The 17,445-nt window shown below is 38.5% G+C and overlaps 1 protein-coding gene across 2 annotated transcripts in view; it reads right to left on the reverse strand.

The window, feature by feature from the left end:
- Positions 1-972: 972 nt before the first annotated feature.
- The window catches only part of CHM (CHM Rab escort protein), a 51,358-nt gene continuing 34,885 nt past the window's right edge, over positions 973-17,445 (reverse strand). For both annotated transcript variants that reach the window (XM_063170825.1, XM_063170826.1), the window contains exons 9-15: positions 17,300-17,377; positions 12,343-12,447; positions 11,645-11,708; positions 10,644-10,740; positions 8,336-8,428; positions 5,785-5,951; positions 973-2,990 (exon numbers count right to left, since the gene is read on the reverse strand). In XM_063170825.1, coding sequence (XP_063026895.1) covers positions 2,793-2,990; positions 5,785-5,951; positions 8,336-8,428; positions 10,644-10,740; positions 11,645-11,708; positions 12,343-12,447; positions 17,300-17,377 — 802 coding nt within the window. In that variant the 3' untranslated portion in view covers positions 973-2,792. The remainder of the gene's footprint in view (positions 2,991-5,784; positions 5,952-8,335; positions 8,429-10,643; positions 10,741-11,644; positions 11,709-12,342; positions 12,448-17,299; positions 17,378-17,445) is intronic.

Genomic DNA, 17,445 nt, shown 5'->3' on the forward strand with positions numbered 1-17,445 from the left:
GAGTTGCCCACATAAATCCCCCTGCAATGATGGGAGAAAAGACCCCATAGTCTGCAAGGATCCAAGTTCTAATGATTACCTGTCAAATGGCCCTAAGCATCATCATCAGCAGAAAAAGCAGACGAAGCAGCTTCCAGGCTGGAAATGCCTCCACAGGAGCAGTAACCACCTGCACTCCCACAGCCCAGGCAGTGCCACAGGAGGGAAAATGGCATCAAATGGACTCTTTGAACATGAAGGGTTAATCCAATTAACCAACTTAAAAAGAAAGTACTCATTAAAAAAGGAATTCAAACATATCAAAGCACTCCTTAGGAAAAAAAAGGTGTGAATATTGTATGAGCTCCAAGGTGCTTGAAGGATAATACAGCTACTTGTTTAAAAATTCAATTAACCTTATCTTTCTTTAACTTGATTTATTAATAATCCTACAGATAAATTGCCAGTTTTTAAAAAGTCATGTTATCTTTTGAATACATCCTGTATGACAACCCTTTAAAAACGACTTCAAATAAGCCTAACCCTCACTTTGCATCATTTAAAGAAAGAACAAAATGCAGTTCAGAGCATGATTTCTGTAAAATACCAGCATCAACAGTCTGATCTACTGCTCCTGCAAGTGAGCTATTGGGTACCCAAGCACCATAGGAAAAACATTTAATGTTTCCATTCACCCTATGAAAGGGACATGAAAGCAGTTTTTAAGCAATCAATGTAGTGGAAAGTCATACCTGCAATGTGTTCATCATTCCATCAGATCTCAGATCAAACCTGAGCCATTTCCAAACCTGGCTTCACATGGACAAGAGCACTCAGACATGAATTGATAGGAACCTGATAACCAGGTAACCATATTGGCAATTACAGGTGTCCTCGAGCTGGAAGCAGCCCAGAGAATCCTCAGGAAACCCCAGCTAAAAGTGAACTGGTTTGCTTTGAAAAAAAGTTGAAAGAAAACACAGGACCACGAACTTGCAAGCAAACCTTTAATTTTCATCAAGAGATTTCCTTGTAAACACAGATGAGAGATTCAACTGTGATCCCTGTTTTTGTGAGACAGGGATGGGTCCCTCCAGTCAGCTCTTTTACAGATCTGCAGATGTTAAATAAAATCATACACTCATGCTTCCCAATACACAGAGAAATTACAGCTAAATGGAGAGGCAGCCTGCTTATTAACAGATATATTTATATATATAAATAACTGCTCAATCACAAGCATCCAGAGGTTACAGCTGCTGAACACTGGGACCATTCCAGCCACGTGTTTGTCTGAGCACTCTGGATTATGCACACACAGACACACACACACACCAGTACCTATCCAACACAGGAGCAAACACTAACCCTGAAATGCAGACTGGACAGTGGGCACGATGCAGGACAAAGAGAACAGTATCAGTTATGCTGTAAAAAAATAAATAAATTCCCCTTCCTGGCCTGGAGCCAGGCTCAGGGCAGGCACAGGCACCACAGGGCTGTACAGAAGCCTGGCTGTGGCATGGCCAGGCAGAGCTCAATGTTCAGGACTCAATGGCATTTTTGATTTACTTACAGTATTTAAGCACTCCTGGAACTGGCTCTACCCTCCTGAAGAAGTTCAAACCCCAACTCATCAACTCTAGAGATACTACTGATCTACTGGGTGTGCATTTTAAAGTAAATAAGTACATGAGAAATACTTTTCAGATCTGATTTCAAGCATGGTTCAGAAGAAGTGCAAGTTAAACATGGTCATTTCCAGCAGCTTTCTCATTTTGTAGTTTTTTTCATACAAACTAGGTTTATAAATAGTTCAATACATTTTATTGTATAAATGCTTCATGGTTTATCATTACAAAATGCATAGTTTACAGCTATCACACTAATTTTAATCTATTAACTGGGATCAATACAAACCTTTGGAATTATCAGTTGAACCTTCTCTCCACCACAAACCCCCTCAGCTGATGGTCATTTAAACTTCTCAGACCCTAAACTTCAAAAAGTAACTATTGGCTTACTAAAGGCCCAAACTGAGCAACAAATCCAGGGAGACTAAGAACAGAAATGCTCCATTTATGACTGAATTCTGCTGGGATATCTGGCATTAAGTTTAAATTCTGCCATTTTCCTGACTCCAGTAAATGAAGTCACTAGAGAAAATGTGTCATCTGTTAGGTCTTACTAAAAAAACTGAATTTAAAATAGTTCTATCCATCTTCTGGATTACAATTCCTACTTGATTATGGCATCAGTTTCAAAACCATACAATAAAGCCTCTGCAGAACTGTCAATATTATTGCCTTTAAATTCCATTCATAAGGCCACTGTGAAGGACAGATGGTGAGCCTCATCTTCAGCTCTTTAATTAGCAGAGATCCAAGGATTTTTAGTAGAAATCATTTTCTAACTGGCAAAGAAACTTGCACTTTTTTTTTTTTGCTTAGTTTTGACTTCCTGTTTAAAAGATGGAGGATTCTTTCCAAAATGTAAAACAAAACCAAATTATCTCAATAAATTATGAATCCTATTTTAGCACTTTGAATTCAGATGCTTCATTCTGGATTTTTTTGTTTAGCTACAAACCCCACTGGATCTGGTGGACCTGTGACTGTTTAGAAGTGTCTCAGCTACCAATGAAACAACTTTAAAAAGATGATCCAAGCTAAGGAAAGTAAGGCAATGGCAAATAACACATCTCTGGGGGTTTTAAACCTCTTTTTCTTAACCTTCCTCCCTTATGTCCTAATTTGGGTCTACCTGCTCTTCTCCTAAGAGAACACTGTTCATTCATTCATTCACTCATTCATTCATTCTTCCTTTGTAACAGCAGCACCACCTTCACTACTGCTCTCCTCAGCTGAGGTTTCAGGCTTTGTCTCTGGTGAATTATTCAATCCAGACTCTTCTGGCTCAATTTCATCTTCATCATAAATAATATCTTCTGGATTCGGTGGTGGGGGGCAAAACTCCTCTGCTGGAAACATTTCTCGGAAAATAGTCTCAGCCTATTCAGGAAAAAGAAGAATAACATAAACTTTACCTTGAAATGTTACAGCCTGAGGCAATATTTTACAGATATTTAAGATTAACCTGCGTTCTTTCAAATCAATAGTGATTTAGTGCTTTGACAGTATTGTAAACACATGGGAAATCCATTCCTTCTTGCAGACCTCCAAAGAGAAAAAGCAATTTATCTTTTTACATTGTTCTACTAGGAAGTCACAGCATAGGGCTTTGTAAAAAATGCTGGTCATTCTGTGCTGCACTGAGAACAAGAAAGAGGATTTTTCTGGAAGCAAACTGATCTCTTGCACTATAAAACCATCCCTAGCTGCAGTCCAAGGCAAAGCATGGGAAAGGTCTTGGCTCTTTCCAGAGAGAGGGATCCATTTCAAAGGAAACCCAGGGAATTGTACACATGTACAATCCATATCGTGGCTAGATGGGTTTCCTATTAAATTAAAAAAACTGCAAAAAATTTCTATTTCTCCTTTTCTGAACAGCTTAAACACTGCCCAGCTCAGACCTACTCTTATCCAATGAAACATTACCACTGAAAATACATCCCCATACATCTGTGGTTCATTTAAAACTCCTGTCTATAATTCCAAGGTATTAGACAACAGTTTCTTCAATATTTAGTAGTATCAACTGAGACATTTGTGTCCAGTTGAACCCACCATTAAGACAGGCATGTAAAGCCCTTGCATAGCAACTCCAGTAAGTTGGAGCTGAATAAAACTCAATTCTGTTCCTGTTTTTCTGCATCTCAGCTTGTGGATAAACTGTGGGGACTTTCACAGCAACTTTTACAGGGACCACGACCAAAGTACCAACACCTGATTAACTCTGAAATCCTTCCAGATATAGAAAATAAACAGGTTAAAGGACAAATATTGGCCTGACAGTTTTAGTACATCCTCTCCTGACCATGAAGATGCCTCAGAAGTCTGAAATATGTCAGGGAATATATTACCCTAGCTCCTAATAATTCATGTCAGGTTGCAGCAGTGAAAACAGAAAACTGGAAGCCAGATGCTTTACTAGATCCACACATAGGGAGTTTGAAAAGATCATAAATGGCATCTTCATTTCACTTAGCCTGTCCTCAGGGCAAGTAAATGCAACCATCAGCATTAATTCAGTATCACTCCAGGAACTGAACACAGAACTGCAATAAAACAAGAGGGCAGTGATTTGGAGATGAGGTGTGGATGAAGAGTTGTCTGTAAGAGCTGTGGTCCTGCCTTGCCAACAATGGATCAGCAGTGCAATCACACAGCATGACAAACAAATTCAGTAATACTGATGGTAATGAAGAAAATAAATCACAGCAAGTATCACTAAAACACTAATCCCAAAATGATTAGAGAAATCAGGTATCAATTTCCAAGCTATCTTTAAGACTAATACACACACTGCATGTTTTTTAAGCTGTTCTGATCCATGAGTTTGCAAATATCTCCTGTTTGGAGATTCCTATCAAATTCCTGGGAGGGTGAGAGTGATTTGGGAGTGGAGGACACACCAACTTAGAGCTATTTCCCTCCTCCTCTTGTAGACAAGGTCCTGCATGGTGACTCCTGCTTCATCTTCAGCCTCCTCTTCACTTTGCTCTCACACACCACTTCCAATTATAAACATGGTTACACTGAAGTATTTTCCACTTCAACTTCGTTTGTGACCATTTGTTACAAAATTTAAGTCAGGTTCAAAGAAATGCAGCCTCTCCCTAGTTTGGCTAAAAAGTGATTTAGGCTCTTCATGGTTCCTCCTCAGAGATCTGCTCAGCATCTCCCACACTGATGGCCAACAGATTGAACATAAAGGCTGAACTACAGCACCAAAAATACTTAAACAGGGCCTGATCTATCCCATCACTGCTCATTGGTAAGAAGAAAACTTCTTAAGGGAAGACAAACCCGAATGTTACAAATGTTAAAATCAGAACAAGCCCTGCTTTAAATAACAGTCTGAAAAAATTAAATTTAGAAAGGAACTCATTTACAATTGAAAACTGCTACCATAATAATTGTCTTGCATTATTTTTTGTCTTTACAAGTCTTTATCCCTCTGAGAGGCAAATTATTGCCTTGTAAAGCAAAATGAAGGATACTATTAGCCCTTAATGACACTGTTCTGACCCTGCAGTTCAGGCTATGTCAGCCTTTCCACTTCAAAACCTTATTTTTAAGAGGTTTATGACTTAGTCATAAAAAATCCTGCAACTGGCTGGAAGATGGCATGCACATTGTCTGAACATGGCTATTTAAAACACAGCTTTAAAAATGCCTAGTGACACTTAATCCTCCAAAGCTGTGAAGGGCTCTCCTGTCTGGCAGTGCCCTGACACCACAGGGGCTGCTGGGGCAGATCTGCCCAGGAATTTGTTCCTTCCTTAGCCAGGGGATCTCTGAAAGGAAAATTCTTTAATACACTGATACCAAGGCAAGGAGAAGGAAAACTGAGGCAGGAGGCCTGATCTACCACATTAGGAATTGTGCTGGCTTTTCCCCAGTAAGTTTCTGGTTTGGCATTGTGTCCTGCAAGTATGGAACCTCTTTGGTGATCCTTCCCACATGAACTGCAGACAGGATTTTCTGGCTTTGCTTTGAACTGTACCTCCTCTTTTACCTTCCAGGTGAATGATTGTGACTATTCCCTGATGTCTCCATCTACCTAGTTTTATAATTTTAGCAGAGTTATCACGTATATTTTTGTATAGCAAAATAACCCAGACTGTATTGGACTTTTTTCTTTAGAATTAAAGTTTTGCAACCAAAATCTGCTCTGCCCAACCTGTTTGACAGCACAGTCATTTCCCAAAGCAGAGTCTGGCCCAGAGCAGACATAAACATTGGAGGGTAAGCCAGCATAGGAACTCCTCTCAACTCCTGAAGAATCTCTCATGTTGAAGTAGACTGCCCAGAGGACTCTGGGTTTCTCCAGTTCTTCATTTTCAGTCTCTGAAAAGAAAAAGGAGTGTTTGCAGTAATCAGTGTTGTTCCGTGATAAGGTAAATATGTAATCTAGAACACTGGAAATCAAATTTTTACCATGGAATTACTGCAATAAAGTATTATTGTTCTTCAAAAAGTCAATAATTTAACTTTCTGAGATTCTCCTCCATCATTCTTTCCCTTTCCTTTCCAAGCACAGCTATGCAGACTCCACTCTCTCTGCACACCCTCCACCACACCAGCAGCAGTTAGCACTGCCAGCACCCTGCCTAGTTTAAATTTAAGCCTGGTTTAACTTTAACACCTCTCACATGATGTCCTTCACTGGGACAGACTGCCAGAGCACTGCCAGACAGCAAGTCCTGCCTGGGCACTGCACTCCCTGTGCACAGATATTCTGATGGGTTCATATTTTATCTTTCTACAGAGAATCTGTAATTGTGGCAGTGCTGCTGAATGAAAATAACTGTTTAATTTGTATTTATCTACACTTACTGAGGCTGGTACTGTGTTGCAATACTCATCAAGAACACAAAATGATCACAAACAACTTCCTTGCTCATGCTCTGTCCCTCCCTGCTGTACTTTCCACTGTCATCCCTCTGCACAGAGAGGCAGAAAAACCTCTGGAAATATGAAGGTCACTTTTGAACAGTGCACTGGAGGAACACACAACACAGAATCTGGGCTTAATAGATACTATTTGTTTGGAATATTTGCTGTCCACTTTCTTGTATTTTACCTCCCCTAAAGTAAATGAAGCTTGTAAAAGACCTTGTGAGATTTACTTCTTTCCAAGGAAAAAACTTCTTGATAACTATGGCATTCAAAACAGTATTTTAAAGCAGCTGAATTACAAAAAAGAGATAAATCTATGCTATTCCTTCAGTATCTTTTTATAACTGTCAAATAGTTAAAAAAAAATAGGTGCTACCCATACTGAACAGTTTGAAATATAAATTAAATTCATCAGCCTGTGAAAGTCTGAGCCTTAATACAGGGCAAGATGCTCTTTAATATATTTAAAAGTTCACATTGCTCATAAAAGTTACTTCTTCCTCATTTAGGCAGGAAAATGAATGGAGTCCTCTTCTCCAGGTGACTTTGCCTCTTTGACCTGCCATGGCCCAGTGCTCACTTTATCTGGTGATTCATTTTCAATAACTCCAACAGTATTTGTTCTGACATTTTAATTAAAATACGACCACTACCTCATCCTGATGATAAAAAGGCCTATGTGTCAGGGAAAAGTGGCTTCTCAGTGCCTCAGTGCACCTGAGGACCCCAATGATCACAGAGTTCCTACAGAAGAATTTCAGTCAGCCTCTAAACAATCTATCATTTCCAACCTGGATCACTTCAAACATGAAGATTAATGCTACCCCTCCCCAAATGATTAGAGACACTAAGCTGATCTTCTCTTCACCAGCTCTTTGAAACACATGGCACTGTCTTGAAAATTGAAGAGAGAAGTGAAATATTAAAAGGTGGAAATTAGCAGGCTCTAAGTTAACACATCTACAAATGAGAAATGTTTGCAACTCTCCAGTCTAATAAAGATTTCTATTTACAAATCTAAGTTTTTTTCTAAATATTACAAGCAAACCAATTATGAGCATTGTAAAGTACTCCCACATCTCAGTAACTTGCACTTATACCAACAAACCCCTGTCAGTGGGAGCTGAGCACTGTTTTCTCTCAGAAATGTGATTTATTGCCTTGCAGCAGGGGCACACTGGATTTGAACTGTGTTTGCCAGGGTTAGAGCACAGCAGCATCTCCCACATGCACATCACCTACTCTGTGAATATCCACCACAAATATGGGTCCAGTCAGATCTCAGGATTAAATTTCAAAAACTTGTGTGGAATTAGCCCAGGTGTTTCAGGAACAATTTCCTTCTGCTCCAGCAGCAGCTGTGTGGGATTGTCCATCTCAAGGCCAAAGTTCAAAAAGTAGCCATCAAGGTTTCCTTGAATTTAGGGCCAAGTAGTTCATTATTGGAAATCTATCTTTGTGATTACAATAAAGAACAACTTTATGGTTCCACTGCTTACAGGAGAATCTGGAAAATTTCAATTCAAACAGCAAACAAGGAAACACTTGAAGACAAGAGGCTGAGCAACAGCCTGAAAATAAGGGACAAAAACAACCCAAGAAGCTTCCACAGTTTCAAAATATTAAATTTCACTACTGCACCTTCCAAGGATGTGCTGAACAGCAAATTTGTTCCATGGAAAAAAGAAAGTGTGAAAAATAAAAAGGTCCCAGACACTTATGGTCATGTCCTTGGATACTGAAGTTAAACCACAGCTGAAGTAGTAACAGCTACTTCAGTAAACTGTATTTATGAAAGATTGTATCATAATATCTAATTTATTTATTTTTACCTTTTTCTGTATTTAGATTGAATAACTTCTGTACAACAGGCTCTAAATCTTCCCTTGCAGTTTTAGTTGATGGACAGGTTAGATGGACCAAATCTGGGAAAAGAGAACACAAACTAATTCCAATCACCAACACACAGACAGATAAACAACATTTACAACTTTTAAAAGGCACAGCAGGCTTTTAGAAATCACAATTCTTCATAAAATCCCTTCCTTTAAGCCAGGGAAGTGCTGTACCATGGACAAATACAGTGCATGTACAGCACAAGAGGAATTCTCTGGGAACAGCTGAGAATTCTCTAAGTCACTCCCATGATGTGCACTATGACTGTGCAATCCTTGGTACAACATTTTATTCATCCACTTCTTAGATGGGAGGAACTATTGCTGAACTATTCCTTTGTTGGTTCTGTTTCTCTGCTCAGATCCAGAACCAGCTGCTTCACCCCACCTGATTTTCCAGCCATTCATTCATTTAAAAGCCTCACCTTAAAGCTTTTGATAAAATCACCTTGCTGGACTCATTTGCTCCTGGAAACTTCACCAGAGAAGTCTCCATCAAAGAATCCTGAAGGAATTTAACACTGTACAAAGTTTAAACTGATTTTTCTTCAGTACTGTAAATTTCTGATCCATTTAAAAGCAGAGCCCAGTTCTGGTATTATTTTAAATCTAGATGACATTTTTGTCTCTTCTCCCTGAAGCCTGGCTGTATTTGTTGTCATTATTTTCCAGTACATCACTCAGATCTTGACCCTGGTTCTGTCAGGAACAGAGATTTAACCCTTCATGCTCCTCTGCTTTCAGGTTGCACACATACAGATTCTATTCAGACATTAATATTCATTTTTTATTCCATCCAGACCAAACCTTCTGTCTGAAGGAATATATACAAAAATAAGGAAAAGGGTGATGATAATCAAAGTCTCCCCCTAACCTTAACTAGATGCTTCCAATCCCAAACACTATAATATAAAATCTCTTCTTTCCTCAAAAAACCCAGCTATAAATCACTAAAGTTCACATCATTTACTTTCTATAAAATCTTTTTTATTATCTTTAGGGTTATGGTTATGAGTCACAGTCATCAGTATATATTTTGATTATATTTGATTTACTCAGGTATAACTGCATTAGTTACAGTGGTTGCCAACATTTGTCTTCAAGTAATTCTCCCAGCAGGAAGAACGATGAGCTCAGTTCCTGATTTCATCATTACAGTCTCCATTTTTAGGGCAAGTGAAGGAGTTTGGTTCCACTCAAGTGGCAATACAGATGATGTGCCTGTCATTTGTGCACTGTGATCAAAGAGTAGATGTATTTGTATACTTATCTTAAATAATTGTTCCAAGGAGAAATCAGTCAGGTTAAAAGCCATTTACAGATAATGATGTAAAAGTTTTTTAAAAAATTATTAAATATGTTCCATAACTGGAACTCAGCTATGCCTAATATAGAACTTTATTATTTCAATATATGAAGACAAATTTCATTAAGGAAGGCAGTACCTTCTCTTCTGAAATGAAAGGAATTGATGGAGAAAAGTAAATAACAGAAACCTTAATATTTCAGCACCATAAAAATCCTCCTGAAACTAATACTTTAGATCCATGGAACATCAATCTTTCATTAGTTTCACTTCCTGCTGTATAGATCTTGAGAACCCTTCATAAAAAGAAATCAGCTATTTAAATGATAAATATTAACAATATGCTTTATAGCACTAAGGTATTAATTAATTACATGCCTGTATTTTTTTACTATTATTTAGTAGGAGATAGAACTTTTAATGACTTAAGCCTTTACTCTTCTTTCATATGCAAAGAACTTAGTTCAACCCTATTTAACAGCAAATAAATTGGTTATTATTACAGTTAGTTCTTTCTTGTTAAAAAAATCAGATAAGGTAATTTCTAATTCTATTCCAATAAATACCCCAAACAAACATTTTATTGCTCAATTATTTCAAGTTCACATAAAATACCAACAACAGAATCCTTTCAGAAGGTAAAAGGCTCCCAAATATATTGTAGTTCAGGTATTTCCATTTAATAGTTCAGCTAAGGGAGCCCATTTTCAAAAAAACCAAATGACAGATTACCAGGAAGATCCATGTGCTTTGGATTATTATTATTTTTATCTCCTGAAGGAGGATTTATTCCTGTGTAAGTGAAAATGAGCCCATGAAGCTCCATGATAGCAGGCAGCCATGGCTCCCTGTATTCTGTGCAGGAGAGGAACAACACTCAGAGGTTTTCAGTTGTGCTCCAGAGCTGCCAGAGCCAGAGGGAAAATCTCCTTTACTTACAGGTGTCCTTCATGCACGTCATGGTGGAGGAGCAGAGCTCGATGACACGAACGGCCGCCGCGCCCGGCTCCAGGGGAGGCACCGTCAGGAGGGACACCTGGGACAAACAGAGCCTGAGGGACAGCACGGGGACAGCTGGGACAGAAACAGAGCCTGAGGGACAGCACGGGGACACCTGGGACAGAAACAGGCCCTGAGGGACAGCACGGGGACACCTGGGACAGAAACAGAGCCTGAGGGACAGCACGGGGACACCTGGGACAGAAACAGAGCCTGAGGGACAGCACGGGGACACCTGGGACAGAAACAGGCCCTGAGGGACAGCACGGGGACACCTGGGACAAACAGAGCCTGAGGGACAGCACGGGGACAGCTGGGACAGAAACAGAGCCTGAGGGACAGCACGGGGACACCTGGGACTGAAACAGAGCCTGAGGGACAGCACAGGGCCTGGGGGATGTGGCAGCACCAGCATCCTTGCTACAGGTCAAAAGGAACTGCAATTACAGTTTTGTTTTCTAGTTTATTAAGACAGAACAAACAAAACTCTGATTAATATGCTCTAAAATGAAGGACTGCAAAGACTGACAAAGCAGATCTAAAGATGCATTTTAAAGTGAACAATGAGAACTTCAAACAGCAAAAAGAAATGTTTAAAAAAACCAAAGGAATTTTGAACTAAGCTTAGACAAGATAAATAATGAACAGAATAGTAAGGGTAACAGCTTATTAAAAAGCAAGCAAAATTAAAATTAAAGAGAGAAGCTAGAAATTCTATTAATTATAGTGTGAAGCAAGCAGGAAAAATCCCAGTCATTGAACGAAACTGAACTAAAATTTGTAATAGTTTTATAGACACTAAAACAAATGAAATAATTACCAGTACCGAGAGCTGAGTAAAGATCTTGATTCAAGCACAAACAAAACTGAATTAATGACTTAATTCCTACCAACAACTAAACATTAACACATGAGACAAGTGACACAGAATTGGTGTGTACCTGCTGCTCTGAGTCCGTGTTCAATACAGACTGATCTGTAATGAGGACTGCCCTGGAGATCTGCCTACAATTTAATAAAAGAATTGTGAATTAATTAATTTAATTTTGCAAAATGAAAACAAAGATATAAAAACCAGTAATTTAGAATCTTAGTTTTGGTAATACCAGGGCCATGTCACTATCTAACCCTTATTACTATGATTCTTAGTGGGATATTTTGCCTGTTGCTGAAGCAGAGGATCTGCTGATCCTCCCCTGCCCTGCTCTGACACAGGCAGGACATGCCCAGGGCTTCTGCAGCAACAAGCAAATCACAGAAATCAAGGAACTCTAGGACTTGTCTAAAGCTGAGCAAATTTAAAGCAGGGACAGCAACTGGCACCTTCACCTCCCAAACACATTTTAGCAAATATGAAATTCCCAACACATTTAGAGCTCTTGGATTTGTTATATGGAAAGGGGGAATCTGATTTCAATGACAACTGAAGAAAACTTGACTATGGAGAGTACACAGTATATCCTCCAGTTAACACAGAAATACTTTGCACAGAATTAAACTGTACTGCAAAAATAAAGGAGTAGACCTTTATTTTTTAAATAAAGGAGTAGACCTTTATAAGAGGCTCCTCAATTTAACTTGCAGGGTACTTTACACACCACGATTTAAAGAAATTGTGGTTTTTTGTTTTGCCACATACCTGTAACACACATTGGTGCATGTGCTCTCTGAGAGGTAACTGTCTTCCACAATAAAATAGTTGGCACTTATTCTTTGTCCAAACTGATCCACAATAGCTTTGCACCTATTTAAAAAAAACAAACCACAGTAAGAAATTTTGATTAAAGGTAACAAAAGCATGCATAAGTTGTTAAAATTGAGTTATACAGCACAATATTTGTATCTTTCATTAAATTAATTGTATTTCTTGAACATGTGAACCCCTAAACCAATTCAACTCATCACCAAAACCTAGACTGACACATTCTAGCTGGTGTATATGAAGTTTACACATGCAGTGCCAATACAGATAATGATATCCCAACTTTAATAAACTGATTACTTTTTACAGAAAATGTAAGCTTACAGCACTGGCATTTAGCTCTACATTTCCCATCTCATAATAAGTAAAAATAAATCTGTGAATTATTTTGGAGTGGGATTTCTTTCTCAGAAAGATACCTTCACCAAAACCAAGTTTGTTTTGACAATAATATTTGACAAATTAAATAGCAAATAACTCAGGAGATTTGGGAAAGCTCCCTGACAAATGAGTGCATCAGAGTGTTCCAAGAGTGAGTTGCTCTGTCTATGACAACTAAATACACCCTTTATCTCTGAGTGACACACAAAGGGATTAACTGAGTTCCTGGTGCTGTAAGAACAACACAAATGTTCTCCATAGAACAAGGACAGAAATAGAAGTGGGACAGAAATGCAAACCACAGAAATGAACCCATTCAGTGAGCTGAAATGAGAATACAAATTTCAGATTCTAAGGGGGAAAATTCTCTGTGAAAGGACAAACTTCAGTTATGTATGACATACGAAGCTGCATCATATACATGAGACAAAGAAAAGGAGGCTGCACACAGATACTCAGTAAAGCCACCTCTGCTGCTGATTCTATATCCATGATCTGTGCTCTCTTCTACACTGTCAGAACATTTAGTTCATAAATAAATAAAAGCAAATTAGCTTTACTGGACTTTTTCTTGGGGCATGAAAAACACCCTTTTTAAAACTAAGCTTTCTGAATAACTTTATCAGTATTTCAACAATTTAACACACAGTGATTTAATTCACTTAAAGCAGTGAATTTTCTCACATACACTTACACAAATGTAAATGCACAGGGAAACATCCAAAGGAACACAATGCCTGAGCCAGAGATATGTGCAGATTTACCCTTTTATCATAGTGCAACTTTATCTGTGGAATATCTGCAAGTTATGCCTTAGGAAAGAATTTCTGTAACTTCAAGCTATTTGTCAGCATCTGTGATTATAATGATCTACAAACCCAAATCTAAATAAGTAACAGCAATCAGCTCCACCAGCTCTGGTAAACCAGCTGTTCATATAACCTGAGACGAGAATTGAAAAAAGGTGACACACAGTTCTCATCTGTAATGTAAGAGGTTTATGACTATTAAACATGTTTTTGTAACACTGACTTCTAATGCTGACCCCCCAGGCATCTGGTCCCTACATATATTCCTGTTTTAAATTCAACAGGTACCTGACAACAGTACAAGCACTGTTTGACATCCAACATGCTTCAGTTTCAAATCCCACCCCATGTCTGTTTCACTTGCAACTTTAACAAGTTTTTCCTAACTGTTAATCCCAGTGATTTCATCCTGGAACTCTCATTTGAATACTGCAAATAAACAAGGAAGTCGAGCTGCTGCAGCTCATTTCTAATTATAACCTTTCTTATTGTTTATGAAACAATTTCCCCACCACCCCCCAAACATTCTGGAAGGGGAAAGGTTGATTAAATGTCATGTTGCATCACTCAAAGCCAGCAAAAGCAACGACACATTTTATTTTGCTGCTAAGTGTTGTTTCCTCTCCTTTGTTCAGGAATAGCAGCAGGTCATATGTGTGATAAGATTTTAAACTGAGAGAGAGAGAGAGAGAGCTTTTCATTTCAGTCCCACTTCACTTCAAAGGGTGATGCTGAGAAAATTTCTTTCAAGTAGTGCTTCCACATGCAGCAAACACTCCTGCACTGACATTATCAGGTCTCTGTCATCTGATCTGTGTTGTGACAATGAATCACAGCCAACCCTCCATTGACCTTCTTTCAATGTGTCTGGATAAAAGGATGAAAATTAGAATCCATCTCCTTGCAGTGCCACGAGTTATAAATGTACTTTATAGGGCTCATTATCCAAACTAATGGACTAAGGGCGACATCCTTGAAATGGACTCAGCAGCACTGCCAAAGCCAGGCTGCAGTATTTCAGCAGATATGGAAATTACTGCCTGTTTGCTCTATCTTCTTATCACAGATGTATAAATGGCCATTCATCACATCTCTTCCATTCTGAGACAGAATTATGCAATTGGAAACATATGTGAAGCGTGATCAATATAAAATGTCCAACATTATGATGAAATTTTACATGTACCCAAAAAAGTGACACACAATAAACACAGAGAAAAACAACATTATCATACATTAAATGTGGTTTTTTTCCTTAGCCTCAGAAATACAATGTTCCACAGCCTCAGAAATGCAATGTGGTTTTTATTTTCTAACAGAGCCTAACAGCTCTATCAAGAACTCAGGATGTCCTACAAACTTATTAAAACAGCAGATCTTGTACCATACATAAAAACCAGATATTTTCAAGTGAATTACTAAAATCTTAAAATAGGGTTGTCTAAAATTTCTGTTCTTTCACCCTGTCTTGCCTGAATCTTATTTTCAAAAATTATAAAAAGACCTACAGAAAAAGGTTAAAAATAATTGTAGAGCTGGGTATGAAATCTACTGTTCTCTGTATATACAGGCATGGGTAGGAAAATGTGAAAAAGCAATGTTAGTCACATTGAGAAAAATGCTGGAATAAACTTTAAACTCTAGTTTAAAAGGAACTAGAGTTCTTTTTAAAGCCTGGTGATATTCTGATTTTAATTAAACTCTAACAAAAAATTTAGAAGAAAATCAAGGCTGTAGCTAGAAGTATGCATTTTCCTTATGTGTACTAAACCAGGAATATTAAAAATAGAGAAAAACTCCCTGCCTTAAGGCATGGATGCAGCCTGCAGAGCTGTGAAAGGAGCCATAAAGTGGTAATGAGCACTGCACAATGCATTTCTGCAGTGCTGAGTGAGCCATCTGTAACCTGGGGAAGCTGCCTCTGCAGCACACAGCCAGCTGCACTGACAACCAGATATGAATTTGCCTCTTACCAATTACTATTAATGGTCTGTTGACTCAAAAGCTCAGTAACTCATAAATAGCCTCATTAACAACTTGATAGCTGATTTTTATTAGGCAAAACACTGAAGCCCAAAGTCAAGAGGAAATACAAGCTGGTGCAGGGGGGGATACACAGTGAGGAAGGAGATAACAGCAAGAACAAAACAGAAGATAAAGGAAAATGGATATCTTGGATGTGTTGTGCTGCTTCATATTCACTACCAGATAATGGCATTATTAAAAGCTCAGTGTTTTTGGAATAATGAAAGTCTGGTAAAATCTTTAGAAGTATTTCAATAATTCTGCTCCTCAAAAATCTATCATTCTAAAATGGCACAAGTGAACCCCAAAAGCAGCCTAAAAAAAGATATTTGTGCTGCTTTTTTTTTAAACTGTATTCAAAACAAAGTCAGGTTAATGGAAAAGCAGCACTCCAGCTCTTGTGGAACGCACATAACATTATAAAGAAAACATGGATTTCAAAGGTCTCCAGGATGTGCAGAAGAAGTTGAGAACTGGGGCAAGCAGTGCCACTGACCAGTTAAGACCTGCACAGAGTGGGGTTTGGAAATTGCTACCAACTAAAAGCTTTGTCCCCTTGCAAGAGCAGTTTAAGTATTTAAACATTAGTGGAATATAAAACTTCCTACAGCAACAGTTCAAATATCAGTGTTAAAATAAATGACAGTTCCTGAAAGGGGCACAGTTTAATTTGCATATGAATTGTGCATTTGGAAGAACACACCTGATAAAACACATTTACATCTCAAAGTCTACAACTGTGCAGTGAACTCCAGAATCTCCAGGAACTGGCAGAAAGGTAAAATCTGGAGTTTATCCAATTTCAGGGAAAACAGCTACTACTGGACCATGTCATGGCAAATGCAGCTACAAGGACTGTGCTCCAGGAATTGCAAAGGAGCTGAGAAATAAACTCACACCCCCTCATTTAACTACTCATTCTCCTAATACATTGGTACTACACCATTTCTAAATTAATTCTCTAAATTTTCTACAAAACATCTTGAACTTTTCAATTATAAGCACTAACCTGCAAACAGAGTCTTTAAGACAGCCAAAGTGCAGTTAGACTAATATCTGATAAAATGTGTATAACAGAAATATGACAATTTACAGAGGTGTGAAAAATGCCACTATGGAAAAAACTCTGAGTTTATTTTTCTTAGCTGAACTTTCAACCTGCCTACAGGCCTGATATTGTTGTAAAAGAATTTATTCTAGAATAAGAGGGCAGCATAGTTTATGACAACAATCTACCTAAAAACTCATTAAAGTCTTTTCTCTTGGAGTGACATGCATTATCAGCAAAGATTAATCTGATGAGTCTTTAGGTGAGCTCCATTTTTAAAAATGCAATAACAGAGGGCTTTGTTGTCATCTGATGAAAATCAATTAGAGTAGGTAAGGCCACAAGGAAAACTAACATCACTCATCACCAGCCCCCCGGCAGCTGAAATGATTTGTCTTCCAAGCTTGGGTGATCAGGAGCTGTAGTAATATCACAGGGAAATTAATTTAGTTTCTATATTCTAGACCCACTTTCCTTGTTCTGGAGGTCCTATACACAAATTACTTTTAATCAAGGTTGATGTGTTATTAATACCAAGGAGGATCTCTGAAGAATCATTTTTTTTTCAATTGACTCGAGGCATTTTTCACCTGTGTTTTGTGTATAAACAGAAGTTGCTGGTGCCCCTTACCGGCCCGAGGCTCTGTCCAGCACCAGGCAGCGCACGGCGTGACGGAGGCAGTAGATCCCCCCAAACACAGCACACAGCCTGCAACAGGGAAACACAGCTCATTAGTGCAGCTCTGCTAATTGCAATCAGCCCGAGTGGTCAGCAAG

This window comes from Melospiza melodia, chromosome 16 (assembly GCF_035770615.1).
Source record: "Melospiza melodia melodia isolate bMelMel2 chromosome 16, bMelMel2.pri, whole genome shotgun sequence".
In the NCBI taxonomy this organism is placed as follows: domain Eukaryota; kingdom Metazoa; phylum Chordata; class Aves; order Passeriformes; family Passerellidae; genus Melospiza; species Melospiza melodia.